Source organism: Chlamydomonas reinhardtii, chromosome 16, assembly GCF_000002595.2.
Source record: "Chlamydomonas reinhardtii strain CC-503 cw92 mt+ chromosome 16, whole genome shotgun sequence".
NCBI classification, from domain to species: domain Eukaryota; kingdom Viridiplantae; phylum Chlorophyta; class Chlorophyceae; order Chlamydomonadales; family Chlamydomonadaceae; genus Chlamydomonas; species Chlamydomonas reinhardtii.
The window spans coordinates 4519153-4544173 of record NC_057019.1 but is presented as its reverse complement, the minus strand read 5'-3'; the positions used below and the strand labels follow the sequence as shown (position 1 = coordinate 4544173).

At 63.4% G+C, this 25021-nt stretch overlaps 8 protein-coding genes across 8 annotated transcripts in view; 6 read left to right on the top strand and 2 right to left on the bottom strand.

The window, feature by feature from the left end:
- Positions 1-304: 304 nt before the first annotated feature.
- On the top strand, positions 305-3180 carry CHLRE_16g667050v5 (uncharacterized protein). The gene is made up of 2 exons (XM_043071077.1): positions 305-1136; positions 1677-3180. Exons 1-2 carry the CDS (start codon positions 1040-1042, stop codon positions 1745-1747), a joined length of 168 nt encoding a protein of 55 aa, XP_042915881.1. The 5' UTR covers positions 305-1039; the 3' UTR covers positions 1748-3180.
- Position 3181: 1 nt separating this feature from the next.
- Positions 3182-6804, bottom strand: CHLRE_16g667100v5 (uncharacterized protein). The gene is made up of 8 exons (XM_043071079.1): positions 6555-6804; positions 6334-6375; positions 5955-6032; positions 5578-5740; positions 5112-5314; positions 4826-4899; positions 4589-4641; positions 3182-4298 (listed from the first exon to the last, which is right to left on the bottom strand). The coding sequence occupies exons 1-8, from the start codon at positions 6747-6749 to the stop codon at positions 4219-4221; spliced, it is 888 nt and encodes a 295-aa protein (XP_042915880.1). The 5' UTR covers positions 6750-6804; the 3' UTR covers positions 3182-4218.
- Positions 6805-6904: 100 nt separating this feature from the next.
- On the top strand, positions 6905-8940 carry CHLRE_16g667150v5 (uncharacterized protein). Its single transcript, XM_001691914.2, has 4 exons — positions 6905-7067; positions 7307-7435; positions 7676-7812; positions 8234-8940. The coding sequence occupies exons 1-4, from the start codon at positions 6999-7001 to the stop codon at positions 8577-8579; spliced, it is 681 nt and encodes a 226-aa protein (XP_001691966.2). The 5' UTR covers positions 6905-6998; the 3' UTR covers positions 8580-8940.
- A 54-nt stretch (positions 8941-8994) lies between these two features.
- CHLRE_16g667200v5 (uncharacterized protein) lies at positions 8995-11255 on the top strand. The gene is made up of 2 exons (XM_043071080.1): positions 8995-10417; positions 10739-11255. The coding sequence occupies exons 1-2, from the start codon at positions 9039-9041 to the stop codon at positions 11124-11126; spliced, it is 1767 nt and encodes a 588-aa protein (XP_042915879.1). The 5' UTR covers positions 8995-9038; the 3' UTR covers positions 11127-11255.
- A 1-nt stretch (position 11256) lies between these two features.
- Positions 11257-13863, bottom strand: CHLRE_16g667250v5 (uncharacterized protein). The gene is made up of 2 exons (XM_043071081.1): positions 13534-13863; positions 11257-12917 (listed from the first exon to the last, which is right to left on the bottom strand). The coding sequence occupies exons 1-2, from the start codon at positions 13540-13542 to the stop codon at positions 12645-12647; spliced, it is 282 nt and encodes a 93-aa protein (XP_042915878.1). The 5' UTR covers positions 13543-13863; the 3' UTR covers positions 11257-12644.
- Positions 13864-18034: 4171 nt separating this feature from the next.
- CHLRE_16g667300v5 (uncharacterized protein) lies at positions 18035-22199 on the top strand. The gene is made up of 3 exons (XM_043071082.1): positions 18035-18572; positions 18618-19049; positions 19590-22199. Exons 2-3 carry the CDS (start codon positions 18953-18955, stop codon positions 19658-19660), a joined length of 168 nt encoding a protein of 55 aa, XP_042915877.1. The 5' UTR covers positions 18035-18572; positions 18618-18952; the 3' UTR covers positions 19661-22199.
- A 66-nt stretch (positions 22200-22265) lies between these two features.
- On the top strand, positions 22266-24141 carry CHLRE_16g667354v5 (uncharacterized protein). Its single transcript, XM_043071085.1, has 2 exons — positions 22266-22832; positions 22916-24141. Exons 1-2 carry the CDS (start codon positions 22715-22717, stop codon positions 22963-22965), a joined length of 168 nt encoding a protein of 55 aa, XP_042915876.1. The 5' UTR covers positions 22266-22714; the 3' UTR covers positions 22966-24141.
- Positions 24142-24195: 54 nt separating this feature from the next.
- The window catches only part of CHLRE_16g667353v5 (uncharacterized protein), a 4461-nt gene continuing 3635 nt past the window's right edge, over positions 24196-25021 (top strand). Inside the window, exon 1 of the mRNA XM_043071084.1 lies at positions 24196-24929. The gene's annotated coding sequence lies outside the window, so the exon portion shown is untranslated. The remainder of the gene's footprint in view (positions 24930-25021) is intronic.

The window sequence follows — 25021 nt, the reverse complement described above, 5'->3', positions numbered from 1 at the left end:
CCGCTTTCCACGCAATTCCACGCATCTCATTCCGAGGGTTCCGCTCGGTTTGTGTGGGCCAGTCGGCGGGTAGTCAGGCCGTACTCTGGATACGCTGCGGCGGCAACACATGTGCACTCAAAGTGTCATTTTAGGCTTCTCTTGACTAAAATATGTTTTGAAGGAGGTGGCGGCTGTAGGCAAGGGGAGGCGCGGCCCTGTAGGGCGGTTGTCGTGCTCAAGTGTGCGTGGGGCGGTAGGTTCGTGCCCCGGTGTGCATGGACTCTTGCCCGCTTTGTAGTCGCAGGCTGGCCCCCAGTTTGGTCTTTATTTGTAGAGTTACTTAGTGGCTGTCAGTCCAGTCAGTGAGGGACTTCTAGTTTTTCTTTAGAAGCAGACGCGACTGGCCGATCGCGCCGTTTTCACCGAAACGCAACAGATCGACAGGCTGGGCTCTCGCACTTATACCAACAAGTAGACAGCAATCGTTAAGACACGCGAGGCAGCTATCAGCGCGCTCCGCGCGGAGGAGCCCGACTACATCCTTCGCGCGCAAGCAGCTGCGGAAGGCGACCTACCAGCAGCGTGCCCAGCTCCGGGCGCAGGCGCTGGTCCAGACCAGGGTCCTGGGGGCTCCGGCTCGGGTTCGGACTCTGGCTCAGGCTCGGGCACAGGTGACGGTGAGCGGACTCCGGGGCGCCGGGGTGCAGCGGGCCCGACGCAAGGCCCGACCAAGGCCCGACGCAGCCGGCAGACTGAGCGCTCGCCGCACCGGCGCAGCCCCAGCAGCAGCAGCAGCAGCAGCAGCAGCGGCAGCAGCAGCAGCAGCGACAGCAGCAGCTGCAACAGCGACAGCGACAGCGACGGCAAGGACGACGGCCGGGGCCAGCAGGTGTATCTCCGCGGCTGCGGCCACTGCGGCCGGGACGGCCATCAGTGGCGGACCTGCCGCAAGCTCACGGAGCTGTCTGCGGCCAAGCGCAACGCCCGGGAGGCGCAGCTGGAGCAGCGGGGGGGGGTTGTTGCCGGGCGGCGCCGCGCGGGCCGGGCGTCGCCCTATATGGCTCCTGCGGCGGCCGTCGCCGCCGCGGACGCCCCGCCTGTTCAGGCGCCGGCGGCGGATCCCCCGCAGGCAGCACCTGACGAAGATCTGGAGGGTAAGTGTTTCACCTCTCGCATGCGGGTTTCGGGTCGAGACCGGTCATGTTGCGAGACGGGCGACAGTGTCGCTGTGCCCGAGCTTAGGTCATATCCGCTGATCCGTTGGCCTCCGGGTCACCAAGGCTTCCGGTACGCACCGCCGGGTGAACAGAAGGGTGCTCCGTGGACCGCGGGTGATCCGGTCACCGGCCGTACTTGCCGGTATATAAATGATGTAACCCCGCCGGCGCGGGTGATCAAGCCACCGGTTGTACTAGTCGGTATAAAAACATGGGTACCCCTTTGGCGGCGGGTGACGAAGCCACCGGTTGTACTAGCCGGTATAAAAACATGGGTACCCCTTTGGCGGCGGGTGACGAAGCCACCGGTGGTACTCGCCGGTATATAAAACATGGGTACCCCAATGGCGGCGGGTGACGATGCCACCGGTCGTACTTCCGGTATATAAATGTGTACCCCGTCGGCGCGGGTGACGAGCTAACGGCCGCGGGCCGGTGACGCTAACCCCACTTTGCACCTACCTCCCAATCCCGCAGACACAGTTCTGGCGCGTAGCGCGGCGCTGGCGGAGGCCGCAGCGCTGCAAGAGTGGCTTGATACTGGCTGACGCAGCCGCAGACCTCTCATGGTGATGGGACGTGCTGCGGAGCGACTCCAGCGTGTGGCATGGGGCTCACCGCTGCACGGTAGCGGATTTGGAATTGGTACGGGGGGAGTTTGAGGCGGAGCTGGCCGGCAAGGTCCTGTGGGCTTTCCCGCCGACAGCGCTGATCGGCCAGGTCCTGGAGACGCTGGCGGCAGCGGCAGCAATCAGCAGCAGCACTCGGGCCACAGTGGTGGTGCCGCACTGGCCGCAGCAGCCATGATTCCGCCGCTGGGCGGGGGGCAGCAGGGGTAAAGGCAGCAGGGTGTTTAAGGTGGCGGAGGTGATCGAAGCAGGGCGCATGGTTTGCCTATGGCCTTGGGGGAAGGTGGCCGATCCCGCCCCGTACGACCTGCTGTACGTACTCCGTATGAACTGACTCGCCTTGCCCGCTGTGAGCAGAGCACGTGGCGCGCGGCGTCCTCGGCTGCGCGGCGTGCGCGAGGCCCTGCAGCGCCGCCGACTTGTGCTGTGACACCTGCGCCCGGCGGCACCGGCGCTGCGCAGGCGTGCCAGCCACCGCCTACCCCAGCGGGCTTTTCCGCTGTGCGCGCTGTATCCTGACGGCGGCGGGCGTTAGGCCGGCGACGGTGCCCGCAGGGGCGCTGTCGCTGGCCGGCAACTTGGTCGCGTTAGCGGGGAGCTCGGTCGCCGCGAGCTCGGCAGTCACATACGCCACGGCGCGGCGCCGCATCGTCAAGTTCGGCAGCAAGGAGCTCGGGTTGGCGGAGGATGCTGTGCTGCCGCGGGCGCCGGGGCTGGACCTCAACCCCACCGTCGTGTGCTTGTGGCTAGCGCACGACGGGCGTCGCCTGGCCCTCAGCACGTGGGAGGGGACGATCAGCGCGTTGGCAGACTGGCAGCGTTCCAAGGGCATCAGCGGAGACAGGCTCATCAGCCACGGTGACGGGGACCCGCTCTTCGTACCGCTGGTCGGGCGGGTGCGGGGAACGGCAACGCCGCGGGCGTGGTTCACACCCCGGTTACGGGGGCTGCTGCTGCAACTGGCAGCGCACCAGGAGAGGACCGTGGACGTGGCGAGCTACACAGCCCACAGCCTGCGGCGGGGGGCGCGACGGCGGCCGCGGTGGCGCTGGAAGACATCAGGGAGCAGGGGCGTTGGCGCTCGGACGCTGTTCTGGAGTACATCAAGAAGCCAGCTCGGGTGCGGCAGCAGGTAGTAGCGCGTATGTGAGGATCGGGTTGGGGGGAGGTTTCTGCTTGGCGGCAAACGGGAAGCTGCCGGGCAGACCCGCAGCCGCAGCCAGGTGGAGGGCTGCGGCAGGGCCAAGGCGCGAGCAGCGCGCAATAGGTCAGCTAGGCCCTATTTCTCCCCCTACTTTCATTTGCCGACTCCCGGGCTGGGACCACTGTGACGGTGCGTGACGTTGAGCAATGCGTGAGTTACAGGGCAACGGACGCTCGCAGTGATGGTTATCGGGGCTGGTAATGTGTGGGAGGTTGGGTCTCCTCTGTCAATCGCTGTCGTGCGTCTCCCACAACCGTGAGCAGCCAGCCTATCTCAAAACGTCTATGGCCATGGACAGACTGCCTGTTCGGCTGTTCATCCTCAAGCGAGTGTGTTGGCAAACACAACTGACATACTGGCCGCAGTTGCGCTGCTTGCACCACAGTTCGCTGTCATCCTTCGCAGCAGCACGTCCTCAAGCACGCTTAAAGTCCGCTCACCCACGAGTCCGCTCACGCGCCAAATTTCAGCCAGGCCGCATGCGCAACGGCACACTGCTTGCAGCCCCTCGCCTGCTATACAGCAATATACAACTATGGTATTTACCCGACGCTATAGCATCCAACAGGGACGTGAACCCCTTGCCTGCCTCGCTTGACAAACGTACGCTCACATTTACTCACATAAGTTATGAATCCGGAACCCAGCCGTTTGACGGCGCTGTGCGCCCCACTGCCGTACAGCTGGGTCTGTACACGAAGCGCGCGCAGGTATGCCTTACAACGCCCAGACGCTCCCAGACATAAGCCACAAACCCCAAACGCACGGCAGCTATCGTATCACATGCATCCTGCACTTACCAAGGCCACTCAGGTGGCACATCTCCACCCTGCTAAACTTGATTCCTAGTGGTACAAAGCTGCCGCCGACTTGCAGCGCGCCACAGACACGCACACGCGCCACAACGTGGAAGTAAAGGGGTAAAGCATCAGAATACAAAACCATTACAACGGAACTCAAGCACGGTGCGCATGCTGGTGCATCGGCATGGCGTATGTGGTCGAAGGGGGTTGGCGCGGACGTAATGGGCAGTGTGCACAGACCGGCCCGCGCACACGCAAACACACATTGTGTGTTTCTACACCCTACACATAGGGCTACCAACCGTCAAGTAAAAGCGCGCCGAGCATAGGGTTAAGGAGCACTGTGGAACCTGTGAGAGGATGCGCACGCGCACGCCCCTGCTCTAGTCATCTACAGGGCGGATGGGCCCCCGGCGCCGGCGGCTGGATCCGGGAGCTCGGCTCTCCCATGCCAGGTCTTGCTCTGGAGGGGAGGTCGGGGCGCGGCGCAGGCGGCAAGGTTCTAGTCAGGTGTGAACGAACTGCAGCAGTACCGTTGTAGCATGCGGCGGGCAGGCCAACGGGTGGGTGCTGCTGACTGGCCACGTGCTCGACGACGTTCGCGGGCCCGTAGCCGCGGTGTCTGGCACCGCGGCAAACGCGGCCTCCACCACGGCATGCCCAACTGGTGGCGCCGCGCCGCACCGCGCCGGCACCGCGATGTGCCCGCCGCACCCGCCGCACCCCGCATCCCTCCCTCCCTCGCGCACTCACCGCACATGGCCACGGCCTTCTTGGGGCACCAGCCCGCCTCCGCCAGGTAGTACCTGCGCGGCAGCCGCCAGCAGCGTGAGCGGGAGGGCGTGCTGCACTCACACGCCCCGTCTGCACCCCTGCTTCCCGCCCCCTCCCGCCCTCACCGCAACGGCGCCTCGCCTGTAGACCCCCGCCTACCCATGCCCCTTCACCCGCCCCGCCCCGACTCTGCCCCCGCGCCCCTCGGCCCCCCACCTGGCTGTGTGCTCGTCCACGTGCAGCGAGCGGCCCAGCAGCGCCACCAGCTTGTCGCGCAGCTTGGAGGCCTCCTGCAGCGGCAGGAGGAGGAGCAGAAGGGGAGGCGGCACGCACGCGTAAGCATGCACGTCGCGCACACCCAAACACACACGGCCTCAAAATTCACGGCGTCAGGTTGCGGTACCAGGTGCTCAGCCTGGGCTACGGTGTGTACGGCGTGCGGGGGACACGGTCCTACGGATGGATGGGACCTGAAGCTCAGGGCGGCCAGAACCCGCAGCACCTGCATACGGCTGCTGGAGCCCTCGTTCTCCGCCTCCGCCTCGCCCTCCGCCGCATTGCTGGCCGCTGCCGTCGCCGCCGCCTTGGCTGCCTCCCTCGCCGCCGCCGCCTCGTCCTCTCCCACCAGCACCAACAACTCGCGGCAGGCGTTGCGGCAGTACTCAAACAGCACGTGTGCGCCCGCCAGGCAGGCCGCGTTGGGGACTGCGGCCGGGTGTGTAGGAAGCCACACGGGTTGGTGGCGTGGGGTGGGTTGGGGGCGTAAGGTCAAAGAGCGGTTGTATTGGGTTCATACGGCAAGCACTTATGCGCCCGGACTACTACGAGCTAAGGTGACTTAAGGGTGACGCCTGCACCAGTAGGAAACCGTACCGCGCGTACCCAGCGCACAACCGAACTGGGTGTCCTCCGGCTGTCCGTACTGTCACGCAACGCCCAACGCACGCTCCTCCCAGCCCTCCCCTCACCTGGAATGTACACGGCGCTGCGCGAGAGCAGGCTGTGGTCGGAGATGAGGTTGTTGAGGCGCTTGACGGCCGTGACCGACACGCCGTACCGCACCGCCAGACTGGTGGGGCTGTCGCCGCGAGCCACCTCGTGCCGCGACACGAAGTGGCCCAGCGTGGCGGTCTGCAACGTGGTCATGCCGGCCGTACGTATGCGATGTGTGGCTGGGATTGAGGAGATGGAAAAAGTGTGCAGGCAACAGCAGGGACAACGGCGTGTTGGGCTGAGCTGGGGCGATAGGTGAAAGGCGACGGCGGTCCGGTCGGGGGACAAGCCCGCTGTGCAGCTATCAAGGCAGCTAAGACGGCAGCGGCAGCTGCAGCTGGGCCAAACTCACGTCCAGTAGCGAGGCGTTGCGCGGCTCGCCCACCAGGCCGCCCAGCCGCCAGTGCGTCATGAAGCAGCTGCGCCGGACCTGTGCGTAGCCGCCGGGTACGGCATGTGTGAATATGGTGGGGCAGTGCGCGTGTAGCTGCGAAAGCTGAAAGCAGCAGTGCATATGCACGTGCGTTCGGCCGCAGCGCGATGGCGGAGCGGCCGCAGCGCGACGGCGCCACCGACCCCGCCACACCACGGCGGAGATCCCGAGTTCAACATCACGAGCCTCTGCTTGTTTGTGGGTTCCCGGACCCAAATGCGCCCAGGCCGTTGGTTCACCGGCGGCCGGCGCCAGTCGCCCCAACAGCTGCCGTCTCTGGCCAGGCGCCGCCACGCACCTCGGGACTGGTGGCAGCCTCGTGCCACTCCCTGCACACGACCTGCACAGCACAGCGCAAGTGCAGGAGGAACGCGTGAAAGCATAGCGAGGCACAGTCAACCTGCTGCGTGACGGGTGACGCGGTGCAGACGTGCAGCGTCCCCGCGCGCCACGTTGGGCTGGCGTCAAGAGTCGCCACATCGCCCGCGCGCTGGTCCCTACGATGATTCGGGTACTCACGCGACACTTTGCTAGCTCCCGGGGCTCCAGGCACGTAAGCACCAGCTCCAATGACAGATGCTCTAGACGCGGTGGTGCCGGCTCCGGTTGCGACGCATCGTTGCCCTTATTTGGTGGAGGTTGCGGATTCGTTTTCGACTTGGGCCAAAACGTGACAAGCGGCTCTCGCCGGGACTGGGGCTTCCAGTGCAGCATTTGCCTTGATGCCTGATTAAATGAAATACAATACTCTTATGTCAACAGGTCATTGGATTATCAATGAGACAGGGGCTTCGCTAGGTCGCATCGGTTGCGAGTGGGCCTGGCATATTGTTGTTTCATTGCCGAACCGAACTGGAAAACATGTAAGCTGACTGGGGCTTTGAAACTGATATCGTACTGACACATCGAAGCAGCGCAAGCAAAGAAGGGCGCACTGGCGTCCGACGCTTTGGGTTGCGCGTGATGGCCCCTGGCCCCATCGACCAGGATCTGTGGTTTGGCTTAGATAAACTGGAGCACTGGCTGGCCTGCGTGAGTCGCTCAGGGGAATGCTGACAGTTGAGCGATCAACACGAGCAACAACAGCCCCGCAGGCGCTAATGCAAATGCAGTAGTTGTGATAGAGTGGCAAGGTTAGCGGAATACCGCAGCTGTCACCCGCACCTGCCATCACCAGAGAGCTGCACTGTTGGAGGGCCGCGACTCTTTGTCCCCCAACATTTCCAAACAACCCCCGCCGACCTCTGCCACCCTTGCCTGTCGTCCCCCAGGGCTTCTGCACGCTGGTGACATACTGGCTGTGCAAGCGGCACTACCGGCTGTTCCGCGGCCGATTTACGTTTGGCCTTCTCGTGGGGCTGCTGGTGGGCCTGCTGAAGGAGCTTGGCGACTACCTGCAGGTGAGAAGCAACCCCTAGGCAGCCGTGCCATATGCCGTAGCCCAACCTGCCCTCAAGGCGCGCGCATGAACGCCTAGGCCGTCTTGGCGCCGGACGCGGCGGAATTTTGCTTGCTCCCAGCACTGCTGCCAGGCGTGCGCCCCTAAAACCACGTGCCAAGCACTGCACTTCTTAAGGCGTCACGCTTCCCCGCTCTTATGACGCACCTGCACGCACACATACACACTCTCTCTCCAACAGTTGTGGCCGGGGGCGCTTTCCGGCAAAGACCTGGTTGCTGACGTGGCGGGCTCGGTGTGTGCCGCCGCGGGGCTGTACCTGGTGGAGGCCAAGTGGGGTCCGCCGCAGCCGCCGCACGTGGACCGGCACGCTGCCGGGTGGGTTTGAAGTGTTTGGCTTCGGAAACATTGGGAAAATGGATGTCTCCGCCCTTTGACTGGGTATTTGGGCTGCCTGGGCGGGGACCACTGGGGCAGCGTGCTGGCGGCGGGGCACAGGCGGCATGGGTTGGGGCTTGGCGGCGGGAGGCTGCGCAGGGTAGGGCTGGGACTGGGGCCGGGCTACATTCCGAGCGAGAGGTGCGGTAGGGCAGGGAGGACAGGGACACTGGTGGGGCGCGGCGGGGATCAGGGAGGGGAGGGGAGCAGTGGGAACTAGGGGATATACCGGCTGGGGTGGGGCGTGGGCGGGCGCGGGCACGCAGCGTGGGCACAACACGTAGTGTTAGTCCGTACGCCCGCGCCCACGCCTGATCCTATGGCCCACGCGCTGCCCTCTTTGCGCCTTCATGGCTTGCAGGTGCTGGGGCACGATACGTAGCGTGCTGGGGCTTTCCAACGAGCCGCGTGTGGTGGATCTGGAACACGGCCTGGTGTACGGGCAGCGGATCCTGAGGCAGGGCATCAACAACAGCCTCAAGGATTTGAAATCCTTGATTCCCAACTCGGGCGCGCTCACGCGCTGGGGCAACTTGTACGGCTACAAGCCGTTGGCTGTGGGCGGCGGCGGCGGCGGGCGCGGCGGCTTGGGGCTGGGTGGCGGCGGCGGTGGAGGGGGCATCAGTAGCGGTGGCGCCGTGGGCAGTGGCGGTGCAATGGAGCTTCACCAGACCGCGTCGAAGCGTGCGGACCCTAGCAGTGCTTGAGAGAGTGTGCGAAGTGCACGAGTCCTCGTCCGCAGATCGGCTGCAGCCGTGTCGGAGTGGAGTGCTTAGACGCATAGTGACACCTCGGAGATCAAGTGTCCGAGATAGCTAACGATTGCTTGACATATCACGCATTGAAAACTACCGGGACGCTACGAAGACAGGAGCAGTGGTTTGATTTGGTTGGTGGCAGCTTTCCCGCCAGCGCGGGTAAGATCGAGGGCATTCCTTGCACTGCGGTTTGCTTGAATCCCTCACACGAGGACCATACCTGTGAGTTTGGTCATCTGGGTCGTGCGTGTGAGACGCACGTGCAGTAGTGCGTGAGGCGGCGGGCGTTCTTGCCCAAGAGCGATATCGCACACCTCGGCGGTGCTGTGGCGGTGACAGCGGTGCTGCATCCCACGCCTGCTGTGGCACCACCGCCGCGGCCGTTGATTGCCAGTGTGAGTCGGCAGAATGGCCCTGGTGCCGTACCGAGTGGCGGGCGCCGCCGCCGACCAACGCGCAGATGTGCGGCTGCTGCAGCTGCCCGGCGGCGTCACGTTGCGCCTGCACCAGTGGGCGGCGCTGTCGGGCGCGGGGCCGCCGCCGGCAGTGCTGGCGGCGGCGGTGGCGGCCACGGTGCACGCGGCGAGCGGTGCAGCGCCTGGGGCGGCTGGGTTGCCGGCGGGGAAGGCGCAGGCGTGCGGCGCAGCGGAGTCTGCGGCGGGGTCTGCTGTGACGGCATCGGAAGTGTTGGCAGTGGCGGCGTCAGCAGTTGGCGCACGTGGTGGGCTGGGGTTGGGCATGCAACCTGGCGTTCGCGGACTGGGCGGCAGCAGCCTTGACACCAGCCACAGCCACGGCCACCACGCTGCAGCTGCTGCCGCTACTGCTGCTGGGCACCAACGCCTTGACACTGCAGAGACCGCACCAGGCGCCTCAACCGGAGCGCCGCCTGCCACCAGCCCGGCGGCGGCAGCCGCCGCCACCAACGCCGCTACCGCTGCCCCGGGCTCTGGTGCCGCGCCCATGGAGTGGTCTGGGCCGCCGTTGTCGTCGTTGGCCAACGTGGGCCTGGTGGTCTGGCAGGCCGGCTACCTGCTGGCAGAACACCTGCTGCGCACCGCGCCGCTGGACCCGCGCTCGCCGCACTGCTGGCTGAGGGCCAGCGCGGGGCGCCGCTGCGCGCGCCTGGCGGTGCGCAGTGCCGCCGCCGCCGGAGCGGCGGATGCCGCGGCAGCGGCGGCGGCGGCGCCTGCCGGCGCCACCGCCGGCTGGGAGGTTGTGGACGTGGACCTGAGCTCCTGGCGCGGCGTGGCGGTGGTGGATTTGGGCACGGGGCCGGGCACCGTGGGCCTGGCGCTGGCGGCGGCGGGCGCCGACGTGGCGCTGACGGACCTGCCGCACGTGCTGCCGCTGGCGGCGGCTAACCTGGCGGCGAACCGGGATCCGAACTCGCAGCTGCTGGGCCCCGGCGGCGGCCGCGCGGCCGTGGTGCCGTACAGCTGGGGTGAGGACCCGGCCGCGGCGGCGGCGCCGCCGCTGGCGGTCGCGGCGGGTGGCGCGGCGAGCGACGGGCCGGGTGGTGGGTGGCTGTGCGCTCCGGCGCCGCTGGCCGCGCTGGTGGCGGCCGGAACGGCTGCTGGCGGCGGCGGCGATATTGGCTGTGCCGGAGGCGCGGCAGCGTCAGCGGCTGACGTTGCTGCCGCCGCTGGATGCGGCGCCGTGCCAAGTGACGGCCCGGACCTGATTACGGCCGCCGACGTACTGTATCACCCGGAGCTGCTGCCGGCGTTGGTGGGTGCGCTGCAGAGGCTTGCGGCGCCGCACACGGTGGCGTATGTGTCGTTCAGGTGCGGGCCACGGGTGAGGGCAGGGTGGAGGGCGCCAAGGCGCATGGGCCTGGGTGGGTGGCTGGGGGGTCGGCGACTGCGGTTTGTGATGGGTGCTCAGCCGCTGAGGTGTTCCTGGCGGCTCGGGGCCGCGTGCTCAAGGCTAAACCGGATTCAGCAGTGCTGAGGGTTTTCCTGATGTGGGTTATCGCTGTATCGTCCCCAACGTCCTTTTGCCGCCCACCACTGTGCATGATGGATGCATTGATTTGTACTAATTTCATTAAATTACATTCTGGAGCTGACAGCCCTCCCATGCCGCAACGGCTGCGCCTCCCTCAGGGTGCGGCACGGCGGCGAGGTGGGGTCCTTCATGTCGCTGGCGGAGGCGGCGGGCTTCGCGGCGGAGGAGCTGCCGGCAGCTGCCCTGCACCCAGAGTTCCGGGGCATGGCAGGAGGAGGCGGAGCCGAGGAGCGCGGGGGCGGCGGCCGCGGGGACAGCGATGGCGGCTCGGACGCGGGCAGCTCTGCTGATGGAGGCGGCGTCGGAGGCGGAGGGGGCGGCGGTGTGGAGGGGGTGGATGACATGGAGGTGGACGCGGAGGGAGGTGGGGATGCCCCGCCGCAAGGGCGCCGGGCCCGGCGGCTGAGGCCGGTGGGCAGCTACGGCATTGTTAGGCTGTGCCGGCGTGATGCCCACTTTCACGTGGCTGCTGGTGAGGCGGTGTAGGGACCGATGCAACCTGGTGAATTCGAGGCCGGCTTAGGGGCTGCCGGTGGCATTGCGCAGGTTTGCGCTTGTGTGTAACACGCCGAGCGCTGATTGATGGGTCGTAAAGGCATGTAAAGCGAGCAGACAGTCAGAACACCCATTACAACAGCGAAACAGGCCGCGGCTGCAACTGGCCTTCGTATGACCGTGTGAAATTAGATGAGCAACAGGATCCATGCATTTACACAGCTCTGTGCACACGCTGTCTGCATTTCGCTATTACAAACAAGATGATTTCCGCGCATCTGCCTTATGTGGGCTATCCCTTTTCATGGGTGGGGACTTGCTGGTCTTCACACATAGGTTTCCAGCAGATTCAGCCAGGAGCGCGACCCTGCTTGCGCCACAGCAGAACGCGCTTACAGGAGCCCGCACCAGTCCATCATCCCCAAGGTGTACACCACCGCCCCTCGCAAAATTTGTGCTGGGCGATTCGATCGTCCGCCCGCCTCTTACGCCGTCATGCCCCGTGGACACGCTTCCGACATGAATACCGGGGTGTGCTGTACGCGGCGCCGCCCAGGCCTCCCGCCGTGCCCCGCAGATGCCTTCTGGGCCACGCGCGCCGTAACCTTCCGCCCTGACGTGTCCTACACCTGCCCCAACTCTGCCGTGCCGTCAGCCTGCCAAAAAAACGTGTACACGCGTGCATCGGCATAGCACGCACACGACTCCGAACGGTCCTTCTCATCCATTCTTTCGTCACGATGCCCGCGCCGTCGCACAGATGCGAGACGCACGCGAAACCAGCACATGCCACACGATACCCGCGGCGCATGCGACACGACCTCCCCTGTCTACCCTCACGCCTTCTCATGGCGGCGCCAGCCCGCTTAGCACAGCCGCCACACCCCCATGTACACACACCGCCACAGACAGTTCATTGGTCCGTGCGGCGCCGCAAGCGCCACATACACACGCACACGTGACATTCATACATTGCCGCACGCGGCGTGCACGGACGGACGCACACGGACACGTCCACAAAATAAGCAAAAACTCTGTAATTCCACCGCTTCGGCGCAGCCACACAGGCAATAGCTGGCCGCAAATAAAACAGGATACATACACTGATACAGGGACAGCACGAGCCAGCATGAGCGGCCCAAAAATGCTGTGCCACTTTGCGGTAATATGCCGTGCTCGGTACTGGGTTGGGTCTGTTCTGGTCGAAGTCTGACCGAAGGTTGCATCGAGCGTTTCCCTACCGAAAAAGAATCCTCACTCCTCACCTGCTCCTAACGCTGAGAAGCCCGAATAGATACACACTGCAAACTCCCTGCACCGCCTGACTGACTGATGGCGCTGCCAACTCCGTGCGAACATGAAACCGATGCAGTGCAGATGCAGTCCCTTCTTCAACCGCTGCCTCGGGGTTGGCCTCGCCGTGCCCCGCGGCTGACACGTGCGCGGTGCTGCTGAAACACACACGGGGGTATGCGCCACAGCACCCCTTCCTGCAGAGGTCTCCGCGCCCTACTGGTAGCGCGACTTGGGCAGCACCAGCGAGACGATGTTGAACGCAATGATGAAATAGATAATGCCGTCGATCTCATCGATCGGCAGAGTTGTCATCTGGTTGAGCTGCTCGATAATGGACTGGCCGTAGAAGGCCAGCCACGTTAGAGCCACCGCGGACAGGAACGACGCCCAGCGCTTCTCACTCCGGCTGTCCGGGCGAAGCAGCCGGACGTTGCGCCCGCCCTTCATCACGCGCACCACCGAGGGCGGCGGAGAGTTGCTGGAGCTCTGCGGCATGAGTGGCAGGCGATACATATGAGGGGTAAAGTTCAGGGGCACAGCGAGCAGGTGATATCAGGAGGGCGCAGGGGAGCCATAAACGTCAACGCTGGGCCTTCGGGCGCGCGGACCACTAAGCGGGCGAGCTGCGTCGCGAGGAAGCTGAGGTGTATGGATGGCGTGAATGTGTGGGTGGGTGGCCCGGCAGGTGCATGGGGGCTGGACCACAGAAGTGGCCCCGCCTCTGGTGCGTGTGTGGGGAGAGCAGCGAGTGGCGGGAGCAGCACCACACCGCCCCGGCCCCAAAGCGAGTGGCCTGCAGCCCCGCTGCCCCCGTCCCCGCGTTGCAACTCTAGCACCCGGAAGATCGTATGGCTAGACGCGAAACCCCTGCTGGTTTGCTGGAGTCGAGCCGACTGGGCTGGCGCGGGCGACGTCATCTCTTGCCGGGAATTTCCAAACACGGCCCAGGCCAGGACGCGTCGCGTTACAACGCCACACGTGTATACATCTACCCCAAGTTTCAAATGCCCGGGCCCAGGCCGACAGCGCGGCAAGCGGCGCTCGCAGCGACCGGTACCAGCGCGTCCCATCCTGTAATATCGTGGAAACCAAAGCTGCTCACCGACGGCATCCAATCCAGTGACGCTGGCTGCGTTGCTCCACTAGAAGACGTGCTTGTCTCGGCAGGCGAAGACTCCGCCCTCACTGTGACTACGAAACGAGCGGCTAGCGCGGGACCACGCAGGCGCAGGCTGCAAACCCTCGCGCTGCAGCGCGCGGAGCTCACGCAGTTGTGAAGTGACTGCATGTTTCACGTGGTTAGAGCGCAAGTGTCGTCAGCGTCAGCGAGCTTAAGTAGCCGTTTGGTCGGTTTGGGCACAGGTGCTGTGTTATATGATGCAGGCCGCTGAAACGTGAAGTGGTGTAGAAAATGTATACAGTAGACTGGGGCTGTTCCGACGCGCGAGCCAGAGATGTGTCCGACTGCCATTTTTCCCATTTCGCCCATTTCGCCCAATCGGCCCGGTCGCCATGATAGCTCGGCTATTCTCGACCAGCAGAATGCAATTCAGCATATCGGAGGTGATGAACTGAGAGTTTGCGGCGTTGTAGCGGTGGTAGAGTCCGAAAACCCCCCACCAAACACGCGGCAACCCGCCGACGGCCGATCTCCTTCCTGGCATGCCGACACCAACGCGAGAGAGGCCACTTTTCAGGTACATGGCCTATCCACGACGCAGGGGGGTCGGGGGGCTCGGTCGGAGGATGGGTCGCTCGGGGCGGGGGCTCTGGGACAGGTGCTACGAGTGCCACGCATAGTGCGCGGGACGGCGGGAGCGGCGAAGGCCCTGGCCCTGATCAGCAGGTCAGCAGGTGTGCGCCCCTACTGATCAGCCAGCGCCAGTCTGGCACTGTGTCGCTGTAAGGTAAAAGCCCGGGACCGGGGTTGAAGACCCCTGCCTCCCTGGAGCACGGCTTGTCAGGGCCGGCATGAGTGCGTGTCCTCCGTGCTCGTGTGTCCGCCACCGCAAGGTCGGGGCAACATAGGTGGCCTGCCCGCCAAACTAACACAACCGCAAATTAAGTTCAAAAACAGGTAGATTTTGAACACAACCCACTACCAAGAATGCGGATGTTGCAGAGGGGACAGTCCCAGCACCCGAAGACGATCAGGGCCCAACTTGACTCCACCAACCCCGACTTTGCTGCAAACCCTCCCGCGGTCAAAGTCCGTGTGACTCCGCGCACAGTGAGTCCTAGCCAAGCCTCAACTAAGAGGTAGAAGTTTACACTTCACACGCCCAGCAGACACATCTAGATGCCCAAGGCGTGTTCCGCAGGGCCAGTTACGTGTGCCGCGTAGACCTACCGTTCCGCTGTCCCATCTCACACCTACCGTTCCGCTCTCTGTGGCAGTGGGGTGCCAAGGCCCGCGTCGCGCTTACCCCCGCTGCTAGGGTATCGCCATAGCCAACTTTGACGTGCCAACTACCGTTCCGCCTACACACAGCAGCCCCAACAGCTCTTCGTCCTCTGGGCCTGGGCCCAGCAGTTGCGGCGTGCATGTGGGTCGCAGAGGGGGCGAGCAAGGGCACGTGGAGGAGGACAGCAGGGCGCCGCCCAAGAAGCGGCGCTAATGGTGAGGATGAGGCCTGGCCGATGTCTCATGTCTAGGTAGGGTTTTTGCTGGCGAGCAAAGGCAGCACAGTATGTGGTAGGCCGCACGCAGCAGTGAGGAGTGTTGTGGCTAGAGGATTTCCTGCTGTTTGGTTGGCTGCTGGCTGTGCTGTTGCTTGACAGCGGGACGTGGCTGGACTGCCTGGACACATTACGGCGGGCCGTTGCCCGTGCATGTACGAACCGACCCCGGGAGATGAGGTAGACGCTTGCGGCCTCAGACTAGATACGTGGCTCAGCCCAATACTCCCTTGCGAGGTGGCAACGCACTCACTCACCCACCTTCACTCACCCACTCACCTTCACCCACTCACTCACTTACTTCGCAATTCAGGTCAGGCAGGGGCCCAAACCGGGCGCTGCTGCGTCTGCTGGTGGACAAGTACGCCCACCTGGTGGTCTACGTGGATGAATACTACACCAGGTACGCTGTGATCTGCACAAAGCAATGCGCACAACGCTCAATGCACACGTACCTTACCTGGCCCAAACCAGAGGAACCCCTGGCCCAAACCTATCTCTGTGTCTGAGCAGGTGTGTGCGAAGTGCAGACGGCAGTGTAACGGGCAGCGCTGCCTGGAAGTTGTGATTCCGTTTGGTGGCTCGCGTGCCCGCGACGTCCAAGTGTGCCAACACTGCGGGACTGTGTGGGTAAGTGGGATGGCAGGTTTGGGGCGGCAGGTCGGTTTAGAGATGACACGGGGTGACACAGCCCACTTTTCCCTTTTCTTGTCCCATGCGATTTTACGTTCGACGTTCACCTGCTCCAGCGCCCGCCGCTCGGAGTCGGTGAGGTCATGTTGCACTCCAGCACTGGACTGCTGCGTGATGGACAGAATCATGCATGTCGGGCATTACGACTCGTGTACGTATAGGTACGCTTGCGTGTATGTACTGTAGGCACGCTTGCCTCGAACTCCAAGGGGGGGGGCTGTGCGCGAAGAACGTCAAGGGGGGGCTGTGCGCGCCCGGTGGCACATGACAAAAAGCAAGGACAGTCCGTGCAGATGGATGGGAGGGAGCAGTTCGTGCCAGGTGGGTGGGGTAGGCAGGGGCGCCGGAAAACATAGATGAGCCAGTGTTCACCGTAGCAGGGAAAGGTTGGACTTGCTCTGTTGTGTGTGGTTACAAGGTGGTGAGCACGACGTGCATTCCTGGCCCTGCTGTCCGGAGCGGACAGGCTAAGTGGGGGGTTAACAAACGGCAAATCTGCATGGCTATGAAGAATGGAGGTTGATGAGTTGCACGGTCGGTTGGGGGGAGGAGTGGGAGAAGTGTCTGGGCCTGGACGGCCGGTGAGAACGTCAATGGGAGGCGCGGAAGGGCTATGCGCGTTCGGGGGGGGGGGGGGGGGGGGCGGATGCGCTGCGGTATCATCCCGGTTCAAGACACGCCGCATACACGCCATGCATGTGTCAATAGAGAGGAACTTCTGTATATAGGTATATCATGTTATATGAGGTCATATTGAGGTTGCAAACAATTACACGTCTGCGCGTATCACCGGCCAATTGCCGCTTCAACGTCACACGACATTGCGCTCCTTGGCTTGAGATTGTGAGCATGTTATTGCTGCTGCCCGGCGTCCATCGACACCGATCACCACGCGCTGTCCCAGCTGGTTCATACCGAGCCGCAGATTCTCGCTTCCTTGCTCCATGCCGAGCCGCAGGTGCTCAGTTCATGCTGCAGATGCTCAGCTCCATCCACCGCGCAGAGCTGTGGCGAGCCATGGCGGCGACCGTGAGAGCTACCGCCAAGAAGAGCGGTCCCCATGAGAATGAGTGCATCTGGTGCTTGCAGAGCATAATGCATTCATCTTCGTGGGAATCGCTCTTCTTGGCGATAGCTCTCATGGTCGCCGCATGACAGCTGCGGCTCAGCGCGGAGCATGGATCTGAGCATCTTGAGGGTGGAGCTGCGCATATGCTCACTCGGCATGGAGCATGAAAGTGAGAAGCTGCAGCTCAGTTTGAACCAGCTTAAACAGCAAGTGGCGATTGGCTTGGTCCGTGTCGTTGGGGGCTTTGGAACCACGGGTCCTGGGTATTGGTGGGTTAGTCCGAGTCGTAGCGGGCGCCAACTAACCGCCAGGGCTGCCAGGGGCCAGCACTGCACTGCGACCTCTGGCACGGGATGTTTGCGCAGCGCTTCAGAAATCCACGTTTTGCGAGGGGGGTGGGACTGTGGAGCGGCCAGGCGTTGTGAGGCGTACGCAGGGACAGAGCAGCGCGGCTGCCACCCACACGAGGCCTTGCCATGTTCTGGGGTCTGGGAATCAGCTGCACCCTGCGGGACTTCACCAACCTGCCTTAACACTGTCCCATCACACACCCACACGAGGCCTCTAGGTTTGGGTGGACCGCCAGTTTTGTAGAACTCGTGCCCATGTAGCAAGAGGAACATCAATAGGGGGGTCTGTGCGCGTTCGGTGGTGTATGGTAGACAGGAGGGACGTTCCGTTTGATGGGTGCATGGGGACGGATGGGTGTGTAGTTGTAAGGCAGGTTGGTGAAGTCCCGTAGAGTGCAGCTGATGCCCAAACCCCAGCAGATGGCAAACAATTTGCAACGGCAGGGCAGGAGTGCGCGGCTGTTCGCACGCCGGATTTACTGTACCGACGAGTTGCTGGCTGGCTGGAAGTTTGCTGATGCGCATTCCTCACGCTCCTGGCGCCCGGCCAGGCGATAGCACCACACAGACACACCGCAACGCCACACGCGCGATGCAGAGCCGCAGCGTGACCAGCGTCCACGGATGAGCACCAAAGGCAACACAGAGAAAATGCAAACGGATGGGTGGGGTAAGCACAGTTCGTGAATGGGGAGCCGGACGATGAGCCTGTGCGGAGCTGCGGACTGTTGCGGCGTGTTCCGAGAGATTGGACTTGCTGTCCGGGGCAGAGAAGAGTGGGAAGGGGTCCACGAACGGCTAATCAGCATGAATGTGTCATTTTAGGCTTCTCTTGACTAAAATATGTTTTGAAGGAGGTGGCGGCTGTAGGCAAGGGGAGGCGCGGCCCTGTAGGGCGGTTGTCGTGCTCAAGTGTGCGTGGGGCGGTAGGTTCGTGCCCCGGTGTGCATGGACTCTTGCCCGCTTTGTAGTCGCAGGCTGGCCCCCAGTTTGGTCTTTATTTGTAGAGTTACTTAGTGGCTGTCAGTCCAGTCAGTGAGGGACTTCTAGTTTTTCTTTAGAAGCAGACGCGACTGGCCGATCGCGCCGTTTTCACCGAAACGCAACAGATCGACAGGCTGGGCTCTCGCACTTATACCAACAAGTAGACAGCAATCGTTAAGACACGCGAGGCAGCTATCAGCGCGCTCCGCGCGGAGGAGCCCGACTACATCCTTCGCGCGCAAGCAGCTGCGGAAGGCGACCTACCAGCAGCGTGCCCAGCTCCGGGCGCAGGCGCTGGTCCAGACCAGGGTCCTGGGGGCTCCGGCTCGGGTTCGGACTCTGGCTCAGGCTCGGGCACAGGTGACGGTGAGCGGACTCCGGGGCGCCGGGGTGCAGCGGGCCCGACGCAAGGCCCGACCAAGGCCCGACGCAGCCGGCAGACTGAGCGCTCGCCGCACCGGCGCAGCCCCAGCAGCAGCAGCAGCAGCAGCAGCAGCGGCAGCAGCAGCAGCAGCGACAGCAGCAGCTGCAACAGCGACAGCGACAGCGACGGCAAGGACGACGGCCGGGGCCAGCAGGTGTATCTCCGCGGCTGCGGCCACTGCGGCCGGGACGGCCATCAGTGGCGGACCTGCCGCAAGCTCACGGAGCTGTCTGCGGCCAAGCGCAACGCCCGGGAGGCGCAGCTGGAGCAGCGGGGGGGGGTTGTTGCCGGGCGGCGCCGCGCGGGCCGGGCGTCGCCCTATATGGCTCCTGCGGCGGCCGTCGCCGCCGCGGACGCCCCGCCTGTTCAGGCGCCGGCGGCGGATCCCCCGCAGGCAGCACCTGACGAAGATCTGGAGGGTAAGTGTTTCACCTCTCGCATGCGGGTTTCGGGTCGAGACCGGTCATGTTGCGAGACGGGCGACAGTGTCGCTGTGCCCGAGCTTAGGTCATATCCGCTGATCCGTTGGCCTCCGGGTCACCAAGGCTTCCGGTACGCACCGCCGGGTGAACAGAAGGGTGCTCCGTGGACCGCGGGTGATCCGGTCACCGGCCGTACTTGCCGGTATATAAATGATGTAACCCCGCCGGCGCGGGTGATCAAGCCACCGGTTGTACTAGTCGGTATAAAAACATGGGTACCCCTTTGGCGGCGGGTGACGAAGCCACCGGTTGTACTAGCCGGTATAAAAACATGGGTACCCCTTTGGCGGCGGGTGACGAAGCCACCGGTGGTACTCGCCGGTATATAAAACATGGGTACCCCAATGGCGGCGGGTGACGATGCCACCGGTCGTACTTCCGGTATATAAATGTGTACCCCGTCGGCGCGGGTGACGAGCTAACGGCCGCGGGCCGGTGACGCTAACCCCACTTTGCACCTACCTCCCAATCCCGCAGACACAGTTCTGGCGCGTAGCGCGGCGCTGGCGGAGGCCGCAGCGCTGCAAGAGTGGCTTGATACTGGCTGACGCAGCCGCAGACCTCTCATGGTGATGGGACGTGCTGCGGAGCGACTCCAGCGTGTGGCATGGGGCTCACCGCTGCACGGTAGCGGATTTGGAATTGGTACGGGGGGAGTTTGAGGCGGAGCTGGCCGGCAAGGTCCTGTGGGCTTTCCCGCCGACAGCGCTGATCGGCCAGGTCCTGGAGACGCTGGCGGCAGCGGCAGCAATCAGCAGCAGCACTCGGGCCACAGTGGTGGTGCCGCACTGGCCGCAGCAGCCATGATTCCGCCGCTGGGCGGGGGGCAGCAGGGGTAAAGGCAGCAGGGTGTTTAAGGTGGCGGAGGTGATCGAAGCAGGGCGCATGGTTTGCCTATGGCCTTGGGGGAAGGTGGCCGATCCCGCCCCGTACGACCTGCTGTACGTACTCCGTATGAACTGACTCGCCTTGCCCGCTGTGAGCAGAGCACGTGGCGCGCGGCGTCCTCGGCTGCGCGGCGTGCGCGAGGCCCTGCAGCGCCGCCGACTTGTGCTGTGACACCTGCGCCCGGCGGCACCGGCGCTGCGCAGGCGTGCCAGCCACCGCCTACCCCAGCGGGCTTTTCCGCTGTGCGCGCTGTATCCTGACGGCGGCGGGCGTTAGGCCGGCGACGGTGCCCGCAGGGGCGCTGTCGCTGGCCGGCAACTTGGTCGCGTTAGCGGGGAGCTCGGTCGCCGCGAGCTCGGCAGTCACATACGCCACGGCGCGGCGCCGCATCGTCAAGTTCGGCAGCAAGGAGCTCGGGTTGGCGGAGGATGCTGTGCTGCCGCGGGCGCCGGGGCTGGACCTCAACCCCACCGTCGTGTGCTTGTGGCTAGCGCACGACGGGCGTCGCCTGGCCCTCAGCACGTGGGAGGGGACGATCAGCGCGTTGGCAGACTGGCAGCGTTCCAAGGGCATCAGCGGAGACAGGCTCATCAGCCACGGTGACGGGGACCCGCTCTTCGTACCGCTGGTCGGGCGGGTGCGGGGAACGGCAACGCCGCGGGCGTGGTTCACACCCCGGTTACGGGGGCTGCTGCTGCAACTGGCAGCGCACCAGGAGAGGACCGTGGACGTGGCGAGCTACACAGCCCACAGCCTGCGGCGGGGGGCGCGACGGCGGCCGCGGTGGCGCTGGAAGACATCAGGGAGCAGGGGCGTTGGCGCTCGGACGCTGTTCTGGAGTACATCAAGAAGCCAGCTCGGGTGCGGCAGCAGGTAGTAGCGCGTATGTGAGGATCGGGTTGGGGGGAGGTTTCTGCTTGGCGGCAAACGGGAAGCTGCCGGGCAGACCCGCAGCCGCAGCCAGGTGGAGGGCTGCGGCAGGGCCAAGGCGCGAGCAGCGCGCAATAGGTCAGCTAGGCCCTATTTCTCCCCCTACTTTCATTTGCCGACTCCCGGGCTGGGACCACTGTGACGGTGCGTGACGTTGAGCAATGCGTGAGTTACAGGGCAACGGACGCTCGCAGTGATGGTTATCGGGGCTGGTAATGTGTGGGAGGTTGGGTCTCCTCTGTCAATCGCTGTCGTGCGTCTCCCACAACCGTGAGCAGCCAGCCTATCTCAAAGTGTCATTTTAGGCTTCTCTTGACTAAAATATGTTTTGAAGGAGGTGGCGGCTGTAGGCAAGGGGAGGCGCGGCCCTGTAGGGCGGTTGTCGTGCTCAAGTGTGCGTGGGGCGGTAGGTTCGTGCCCCGGTGTGCATGGACTCTTGCCCGCTTTGTAGTCGCAGGCTGGCCCCCAGTTTGGTCTTTATTTGTAGAGTTACTTAGTGGCTGTCAGTCCAGTCAGTGAGGGACTTCTAGTTTTTCTTTCCCACCCGCCCGCCCTGTCTTTGGATGTGTTTTCTTTTGTGAGGGTTGCTTGGTGTAGCGGAGTTAGGGGTTTCCGCCCGGGGGGAGGTTTCTGCTTGGCGGCAAACGGGAAGCTGCCGGGCAGACCCGCAGCCGCAGCCAGGTGGAGGGCTGCGGCAGGGCCAAGGCGCGAGCAGCGCGCAATAGGTCAGCTAGGCCCTATTTCTCCCCCTACTTTCATTTGCCGACTCCCGGGCTGGGACCACTGTGACGGTGCGTGACGTTGAGCAATGCGTGAGTTACAGGGCAACGGACGCTCGCAGTGATGGTTATCGGGGCTGGTAATGTGTGGGAGGTTGGGTCTCCTCTGTCAATCGCTGTCGTGCGTCTCCCACAACCGTGAGCAGCCAGCCTATCTCAAAGTAATCGGTGAGGCGTCGAACGGAGCGCCCGCGGGTGAGGCCACGTGCTGTGTGGAAAGGGGCGCTTCCAAAACCAAGCCAAGCGCTGCCGTACGAGGACGTCGGTAGCTGCTTGTCTCACGAGAGCTGTTTCTCTGTTTGTCCTAGGCGGGTTGGATGACAGGATCAGGCTCAGGCGGAGCCGGTTGGTTAGTTTTCTTTCACGACGCACAGGCTGTCAAACTCAACCTTTCCACCCCAGGGAACATGAGGTCTGATAAATCCGTTCAAGAAACTTAGCCCCTGAGCCCAGCTATCCGAGCTCTGGACGCTTCATTATGTTGGTGGTGGTGGGTGGGGCGTGGGTGGAGCGAGGTCGGCGTCGCCGAGCTGGCACTCCCGCCAAAGTTCTATAAGTTCGCACCTCGCAACTGTGTATCTTTGCGATAGGCGATATGCATGGATACGGCTTCTCGTCATCCTTGTGATCTCGCCTTTCCGACCGGCCGAGATGGCTTCCCATTTTCATGCTTCAGTGTTTTCTGACAACCGTATCTGTGCTGTTTGAAACTTGCGATGCAAGTTATCGCTATGCACGCGCATTCTCGCGCCTGACAATGAAGCGCAGTTACATGCCTCATTCATACGCTGCACTCGCTCTCGCGCCCTGGGACCAAGATCACGAATAGAGAACGCTATGATCATTCCGTGATGTCAATGCGTTGGGCCGAAATCGCGCTGTCCGCGACGACGCATAGGATGCGTCACACTTTCCAGAGGACCCGTAGATAGCTGTACGGTGCGCCAGCTGGTGGCTTCCAAGCCGGCTGGTGCGCTCGGGCCGCGCCTCGCGCGTCGCTGCACTATGCAGTACAAGCGGTCCGTCCTGCGCCCCATCCTGCGCATTACGGATATGGCGCGCGTGCCGCCGGAGCTGCAGTCCGGCCCGGATGCTGCTGCCCAATTCTCCGCGCTGCTGGCCCGTGTACCGGCGGCGTGGAGGGTGGCGGCGTCGGCCACACTGCATGCGCCTGGCGGCGCGGCCTCCACGCCTCCTGCCCCCCAGGTATGGCTGCTGCTTGCGCAGAGCCTGGGGTGGCGGCATGGCGCGGCTGACGTGCCCTTGCTGACCCTTACGGTGAAGCAGGCAACCCAGCTTCAACTTGCGCCTGCGTACGACGCACTCCGCGTGCGTCACTTGGCCTTCATCCAAGAGGCCTACAGCGGCGCCGCGCCGCCAGCGGAAGCGATTCATGCGCTGCGGGCGGCCCTGGCGCGGCTGTGGGCTTTGGTGTGGGAGCCGCGACACAAGGAACCGCTCTGGCGTCTGGCAGTCAACGGGTTCACGGGCTTTGGGATGCTTGCGGCGTGGGCCGCAGATGGACGCGTGGAGAAATGCCCGTGTGGGACTCAGATGACTGCTGGGGCTAGGGTTCATCACTTCTGGGACTGTGTGGTGGCGGAGGCTCTGCGTGATGTGATGCGGGAGCATGCGAATGTGGACATCACACGGAACCAGTTGTGGTTAGTACAGGCGCCACCAGGGCTATCGCAGGCGGTGTGGGACATCGTGTGCTTGGCTGCTGTGGCGGCCCTGGAATACGGCCGACAGCGCCTTTACGCTTGCCGTGATGCTGCAGACCGGACTGCGGAGGTTGCTGTTGTGCGAAGGATCGGTGTGGAGGTGATTGCGGACTTCTGGTCACGGCTAGCTGCGTTTGTGAGTCTGCGTCGGCCTCCGCGCCGCTGGGACCTTGTCCCGAAAGATCTCGGTCTGGGTGTGCTGCTTTTCGGTCGGCGGGGCAAGGCACGTGGGGAACTTGGTCGCAAAGGGTCGCAAGACAGGTGCGGATGTGGGGTCTCGGCTTGGGTCTCGGTGGGATGTGGGTGGGGTCTCGCGCCGGCTCACACTCTTCACACTCTTGCACAGGCTGTGTTCTAGGGCCCGATGTAGAGACATGGCGGCTAGGCCACGGAAAAGAACATCAGAACTGTCACACGGCATGTAGGGGCGTCCTAGGGCATACATCTCCCACGGCGGGCATCTCAGGAGGGCTCTGAACAGGCCCGAATCAGAAGCAGCCATTCATATGACACCATGCAGCAAGCTTTCGGGTGCAGATGCTCAGTCCTGGTGAGCACGACTTTGTTAGCCAATCAACCGCTGCATGTCCGGCGCGGAACGCTCTGAGCCCCGTACCCAAAGGCATAACGTATGTTACAGAGCAATAATGGGGTGTTAATGTGTGTAGGCTGAGTCGGCATGTAGGGATTTCGTGCGGTCGCGACCGAGTCCGACCGGTTGCAAGGTTTTTCAAATTTTTGAATTGTCACAATTTAAAGGCTAATAAGACAAACCCACAAGTGCATTGCGTAGCAAACTTACGACAAAAACGGAAGCTAAATCCAGAACCTCACGAAAACGCTCGCTTCCTTATTTGCTCGCAATGGGCACCGCCTGTAAATGATTTGCTTTCCCCGCACTTATAACGGGCACGCAAGGGAACTGCGGAAAACTGTTGAAGACGGGCTTCGGTCTGCACGAGTTCGCGGCTCACAAATCGCGCTATTGAGGAAGTATGGCAAAACAATGAAATCGCGCTCCTGTGGCGAGCTCGCCAAACGGGCGCGACTTTGGCGGTCTGTGTAACAGGGCCTACCCGATGCCATTGAGCCCGGTTCTCCTCGGCGGCTATTCGCGATAGTACTGCATGTGACCCAGGGTCGTTAGCCCAGCTATCTACATATGCCATGGAAAGTGTGACGCACCCGGTGCGTTTGCGCTACAGCGCGATTCAGCTCGAACCAACTATCATGATCGATTATTCGCAGCTTCTTGTATACGTGATCTTCTTTCCAGGCCGCGAGAGCGAGTGCAGCGTATGAACGAAGCCGGTAACTGCGCTTTCTTGGCTTCCTCGAGAATGCGCGCAGCTATAACTTACAGTGCGATGTATTAGCGACATAGTCTGGCCTGCCAGAGCGCGCACTTGCAAGAATTTCAGAGCGCGCTCGTTCCGATCGGCTGGGATGAAAGCTTACACGATATGTGCGAGCAGCTGTATCCGTTGATATAATCGGTGAGCAAAGTCATGCACAGTTGCGATGTGCTGTGAACTTTTAGCCGCCCCAGCTCGGCGAACCCCCTCTACGCTCCTCGCTGGCGGGGGGA